The following is a 6,842-nucleotide window of genomic DNA, read 5'->3' as shown; positions in this document are numbered from 1 at the left end:
TACAGGCAAGCCAAGCCGTTATGCGCGTGCGCGTGCGGTGTGCGCGCCTCAGTCCGTCATTGCACGTGGCACAGACAGTGGCCAATGTATGCAACCTGCGCACAAGTCTTGGTGCCACGAATATCAGTGACAGCCTTGCGTTCCCGACAAACTTCGTGGGAATTGGCCGAGCCTTCAGGCCATCGAGGAGAGGCCTCTGGTTGGAAAAAGCCTCTTGAAGCAGGACTGGAGCTAGAGCGCCTGGAACTGGAGGATGCTGACAGGCTCCTCTGAGGAAAGCCCACAAGGCACTCGTGGCGGTGCTGTTGCCAGTGGCCACAGCTGCAGCTCAGAGCTCGGGCTTCTTTCTTATATTTGTTTTGATTTTATTTTGCTACTATTTTCTACTTTCTTGATGTGATAGCTGAAATTTTTATTTGAGAAATTTCTACTTTTCCATTATACACATTTAGTGAAATACATTTTACTGTCAGCACTGGCTTTACCTGTGTTAAATCAACTTTGATGTGTTGTATTTTTATTCACTTTAATATATTTAATTGTTTCCCTTGAGATGTTTCCCTTAAGAGTGTGCTTGCTGTTTAGCGCTGTTCACAATAGCAAAGACATAGAATCAATCCAAATGTCCATCAGTGATAGACTGGATGAAGAAAATGCGGTACACATACAACATGGAATACTATGCAGCCATAAAAAAGAATGAGATCATGTCCTTTGTAGGGACATGGATGGAACAGGAAGCCATTATCCTCAGGAAACTAATGCAGAAACAGAAAGCGAAACACCTAATGTTCTCACTTATAAGTAGGACCTGAACAATGAGAACACATGGACACAGGGTAGGAAACAACACACAATGGGGCCCCTGGATTGAGGAGGGAGAGGAAGAGCATCAGGAAAAATAGTTAATGCATGCTAGGTTTAATGCCGAGGCGATGGGTTGATAGGTACCGCAAACCAGCATGGCACAAATTTACCTATGTAACAAACCTGCACATCCTGCACATGTACCCCAGAACTTAAAATAAAATAAATAAAAATGAAAAAAAAAAACCCAACAAAACTAAAATGTGTGCTGCTTATCTTTCAAGTATTTAAGATTTTGCTATTATCTTACTTTTTTATTTTTAATTGGATGCCGTTTTGGCTGGAAGATACATTCTACATGATTTCAGTTCTTTTAAAACTCTAATGTTTGTTAAAATCCAGGATACAGACAATCTTGGTTTATGTTCTGTGGGTACCTAAATGTTCTGCTGTATTCTGATGCTAGGGTGTGGAGGAGCAGGGGGGTTTTTTTGTTTTGTTTTGTTTTTGTTTTGTTTTGTTTTGTTTTGTTTTGTTTTTGTTTTGTTTTGTTTTGTTGAGGCAGAGTCTCGCTTATTTTTTCCAGGGTGGAATGCAATGCCCTGATCTCAGCTCACTGTAACCTTCGCCTCCCGGATTCAAGCGATTCTCCTGCCTCCACCTCCCAAGTAGCTGGGATTACAGGCACCCGCCACCACACCCGGCAAATTCTAGTGTTTTTAGTAGAGGCAGGGTTTTGCCATATTGGCCAGGCTGGTCTCCAACTCTTGACTTCAGGTGATCCACCCGCCTTGGCCTCCCAAAGTGGTGGGATTACAGGCGTGAGCCTCCACGCCCAGCCAAGGGTGGAGTACTTTATAAATGCCAGTGAGTGGCAGCCGCCAACCTCAGTAGCTGCTGACGCTGCTAGCGTCTGGGGCAGAGGGCGGCCAGAGCCGGGACTCAGGCTCCGTGCCACCTGCGCTTGCGGCGCAAACCTGGACGCTGTCCTCCAGCGGCCTACACCGGCGGGCACAGCAAAGCTGGGACTCATGTGTGAAGGAAGGAAAAAAATCCAACGAGTAACCCAGCACTGTTCTTTCCAGATCCATCCCGCTGGCCCTCTTGTTTCCCACGTTTTTGAAAACTGGCCACTCTGACCTCAGATCCCTAAATCGGCAGCCACTGAGACCCGGCTCTCAGAAGCCAAAGCCCTGGCACCTTCCAGGCTGAGCGGGACGAGGTTAAGGCAGGCTGGAGGCTGGTCCAGGAAAGCTGAGGGCTGACCATGGGGGTTCGTGCAGAGGCCACCACTGGGGCCGCTACACGTGACATGGGATTTGGGCCATTGGGTAGAAGGCATGGAGATGGGGCACTGCCAGCGGAGCCAGGGAGGAAAGAGAACACTCTCCAAATTGTCTTCCAGGGTTTCCATGAGCATTTTATTAACTCAGAATCTGTCAGGAATAATACTAGGGAGTTACCTTTCCCTGAAGATGGCTCTTGTCAGAGTAGTGAGATAGGCTTGGGGGGGGGGGGGGGGGGAGGAAGAGGAATGGGAGGCTCAGTTTATAAATATTAAGATCAGCAATGGTGTGCCGCAGGCAGGAGCAGAGCAGAGGGAGCCTGGAGATTTGGGTGGCTGCAGTTGGTAAGTGGTTGCAATCCAGAGGATGGGACTGAGGTCCTCCCTTGTCATGTTAGCATCCCGTTTCCTGGGGTGCAGGTCTGACATCCTGCAGGTGGTCATTTCACTCATTCTCTTCTATCACCCCAGACTCAGCTTCACACTCCAGGGCTGCACACCACCAGCCACCGTCATGTTAACCCCTTCCCAGGTCAATGTGTCCCTCATCTGGAGCCCAATCTGCTGGACAGCCTGGGACCGTCCATTTTCGGGGTGGGGGGGCAACCTGGTGGCCATCGTGCTGCTGTGCAAGTTGCGCAAGGCGCAGAAGGAGACCGCCTTCTACACACTGGTATGCGGCTGGCCGCCACCGACCTGTTGTTCACTTTGCTGGTGAGCCAGGTGACCATCGCCACGTACATGAAGGGCGGGTGACCTGGGGCCAGCCCCTGTGCCAGTACAGCATGTTCATCCTGCTCTTCTTCAGCCAGCCCGGCCTCAGCATCATCTGCACCCTGATATCTATACAGGTAATTTGTGTTCGACATTCTCAGAGGAGTTTCATAAGCTTTATGTTTTATCTGGGTTATAAACAGAGTCCTCAAATGCATAAAAAAGAAATCATGCCAGGATTGAATTTCAACAGGAATAAGTTTATTTTACCTATTCAAAATTAAAATACTTCTGTTTTGTTTGAAAATGTGTTTTTGTTAAAGATACGTTTTTGAAAAAAATTTAGGTAAATATTTAATAATGTCCCCTTTTCTATCCCAAGAAGTAATTTCATAGTTTATTTAAATTTTTTAACAAAAATGTAGCATACATTTTTTTAAAAAATAATTGCATATTTTAACTCAATATACCCAAAATACTGTGTCAACATGTAATCATTGTAAAAATTACTAGAGATAGTTTGCATTATTTTCTCATATGAAATCTTTGAAATCCGTTGTGTATTTTACATTTTAGTACATCTCAACTCAAATGTGAAATTTTCATCGAGAATATCTGAACTGTATTTAGATTAATAAAAATTGCAGTTAAAAAGTTCAACACAGATTTAGTAGGGGGCGTGCAGCCAGCTTGCAAATCAGATCTCGGCTGAGCGGCCAGGCAGCCAACCCCGGAGGAGCGGCCTGCTGGCTCCGCAGCGCCCAGGAGTTGAGGATGTCCTACAAACCCATCACATCTGCCCCCAGCAGCACCCCACGCTCCAGCATCCCCGGGCCAGGCACCCCGGTCTCTACAGGAAGCGTCCCGTCCCTGTCGGGCTCAGTGCCAGGAGCCGCTGCCCCTTTCAGACCGCCGTTTAACGACTTTGGACCGCCTTCCATCGGCTGCGTGCAGGTCCTGAAACCACCTGGCGCCCAGGGCTCCCAGAGCACCCACACGGAACTGCTGTCGGTCACAGGGGAGATGGGCAAAGGGATCCGGACCACCTTTGCTGGCAGCAAGAGCACCACGGAGCACCTGAAGAGAGGGATCATCCATCCCTAGTCAGAGTGCCTGGCAGAGACAGGGCGGAACCCACGCACTTAACAGGAAGCTCCTAAGCCTCTGTGTCTGGACTTTTCCCGGCCACTCCAGAGCACCTGCTTCTCCCTGGCCCTCATCCCTAGTTGCACTAATCATCCTGGGCTTCCTGTCCTGTGTCCCTTGATGGTGCCCTCCAGGAACCAAGGGGCGGCTCTCACTCCAGGTGGCAGCACTAAGGATCCTCCCTTCCACCCACCCCCACCCCCCGCCAACGCAACAAGAGTTAGCAGCGAGGTCCCCGTGAGTCCCACCCATGACCTGCCCACAGTGTTGCCCACTGGAACTTTCTGTGGCCCCCACCACTCAGCCCTTCCCAGCACTTCTCCCTCGTGCCCCGAGCCCCCTTCTCCCTCAGCACGGGCTCAGGCCTCAGGCCTGACACTTCCCTGCCTTGTGTCTTTTGCTAAATATGATCTTTCTATATTAATAAAAGATGATTTGGAGTTGTGCTCTCTAAAAAAAGTTTAATATAAAAGAGAAATAAAAGGAAATTTAGCAAAGGAATATATCGATGAATATTTAAATACTTAGATGACATTACTACCAGATATAATGAGATCATCAGATATTTCATTTACTTATGATTAATGTTTGTATTTATTTTTTATTTATTTTATTTTATTTACGTATTTACTTTTAGTATACTTTAAGTTCTAGGGTACATGTGCACAACGTGCAGGTTTGTTACATATGTACACATATGCCCTGTTGGTTTGCTGCACCCATTAACTCCTCATTTACATTAGGTATTTCTCCTAATGCTATCCCTCTCCACCCCCCCACCCCATGACAGGCCGCGGTGTGTGATGTTCCCCGCCCTGTGTCCAAGTGTTGTCATTGTTTAATTCCCACCTGTGAGTGAGAACATGCAGTGTTTGGTTTTCTGACCTTGTGATAGTTTAAACAAACTAGCAAGATCAGAAGTCACTTTATAAGACAAATAATGAAAAATAAAGTATTACTGACATTGGTAACAGAATAAAAGTTAGAGTTAGACAAAGTATTAACAAATAAGCTTATTTATTTATAAGAGAAGGGAAAATATTTAAAAGGATTAAATGATGTCTTGTCAACATGAAGAAAAACTGTATTATATATACTTCATTCATTAACTTATTATTGTGTTTCCTTGTATAATTTTCACTCGGTTTTGTCAGTTTTACTACTTGCTTCATTATTTCAAAAACTACATCTTCATAGACCATTTCAGCTTTTGCTGTGTGGTCAGAATTATAAAACCCAGTTTCAAAATTTCAACTGAACGTTGTCAACATTTTTCTTTGGGCTTTTTATTAAAAAAAAAAAAACCCAAGTAATTGTGTGTGTGTGTATTTTAGCATTATCATGAATGTAATAACAATAAAATCAAACAGAAGCAAATGGATAAGCAATATGTTGGACTAGCATCTCAAGTATGAAAATGGCATTGCCAACAGTGATATGATTTTTTTCAAAATGGTCAACTTTTTAAAGTATAATCTTATTTTAACCTAAAATCTTACTATCGGAAAGTGCAGTGTACATTAAAATGTTCTGAAATGCCTTTATTCACATTTATTAAATGGACGTACTCATTCAGTCATCTACAAATTGGTTTTTCACTTCTGTAATTGTCTTATAGAATGTTCAGAAGTTATGCAGAATGTCAGATAATTTTCTATTGAATATGATCGTTTTATCATTGCAAGACATCAAACATCCCTGTTTCCTACCAAATAAATGTACAATAGCGATAAATGTAAAGATGTTTTCCAAAAAGGACACATTTTCGAGTTATAAAACAAGGATTTTAAAACTTGAATTGTTACAGTGAATATGTCTTAATATAGGCTACAGTCACTTTAGATAAAAAAATACCTCATGTCTATTTTCAGTATTACTTAAAGGTGTTTATGTAGTGGCAATTTTTTTTTTTTTTTTTTTTTTTGCCTAGAGGCAGATATTTTTCCACATGGCTATTTGTGGTACGAAACTGTATTTAAATGCATGTACACATATAAAAGCTGCCACTGTGGCTGTAAACTATTAAAAGTTATAAAGATTTAAAAAATAAAAAATATTTGTTTTTCTATGAAGTGTCTTTATTCAAGTCCAAATTTAGAGTTTTAAATGCTTGAAATGAATAAAAGTGAGTGTTTCACATATTTCAGTCGGAATGGCCTTTGTCCTAGTTTTATTAGTGAAGCAGCAGACTGCATTTTTTTCGCTCTCACACACCTTCAAAAGCTGGACAGAAAAATTTGATAAAACTTCTAGGACATTATGTGATGAAACACATTAAACACTGAAGGAGAAATACAACCTCACTGTTTATAAAAAACATATAAGAAGGAATCCTGCATACATATATCTATCAGTTTCAGATTTTCAAAAAATATTTGCCTTAAAATGGGCTTCATTAGAATATGTGTTCTCCCACAAAGCCAAGGAAAGTATGTTAGACACAGGATCTGGAAGTCTACATGTGTGATGTAACTTCATTGAATACATTTCACGAATAAGGCAGAAATGTATCCGTGTGACCCAAAATATTCTCTAAATTTTCTCAAAGCAATGCGGTCACATCTGTTTTCTTTTACCATGACTAGTGTTCATTCCATGCGTTTGAACATTACCTCACGCATTTGTAGCCTCCTATCTCTGTGATTAATTATGGCTAACATTCTCAGCAGTCAAACATCTTGCAAGTGACAGCTTGAAAAGGCCTACCAGCATGATGTTCACTCTGCCACCTGACTAGCTCGTCTTCCATCTACACATTGCAGTATTTAGAAGAGCGCTTTAGTATTGTAAATTTGATCCAACATGTGTTCAACGAGATGAAATCTTCAATATTGCACTACCTGTGAATCGGGAGAATGTTAATTTGCTTCTGTAGTTTTAAGTGTATTCT

The 6,842-nt window shown here is 42.9% G+C and overlaps 1 protein-coding gene across 1 annotated transcript; it reads left to right on the top strand.

The window, feature by feature from the left end:
• Window positions 1-2,562: 2,562 nt before the first annotated feature.
• Window positions 2,563-5,206, top strand: LOC126964148 (cyclin-dependent kinase 2-associated protein 2-like). Its single transcript, XM_050806954.1, has one exon. The coding sequence runs from the start codon at window positions 3,581-3,583 to the stop codon at window positions 3,908-3,910; it is 330 nt and encodes a 109-aa protein (XP_050662911.1). The 5' UTR covers window positions 2,563-3,580; the 3' UTR covers window positions 3,911-5,206.
• The last annotated feature ends 1,636 nt before the right edge of the window (window positions 5,207-6,842 follow it).

Source organism: Macaca thibetana, chromosome 10 (genome assembly GCF_024542745.1).
Source record: "Macaca thibetana thibetana isolate TM-01 chromosome 10, ASM2454274v1, whole genome shotgun sequence".
NCBI classification, from domain to species: Eukaryota; Metazoa; Chordata; class Mammalia; order Primates; family Cercopithecidae; genus Macaca; species Macaca thibetana.
The sequence above is the reverse complement of the archived record's forward strand: the minus strand, read 5'-3'. Positions and strand labels throughout refer to the sequence as shown.

Excerpts from the sequence above, each read along its gene's own strand:
- LOC126964148 (XM_050806954.1), top strand. The coding sequence starts at position 3,581 with ATGTCCTACAAACCCATCACATCTGCCCCCAGCAGCACCCCACGCTCC.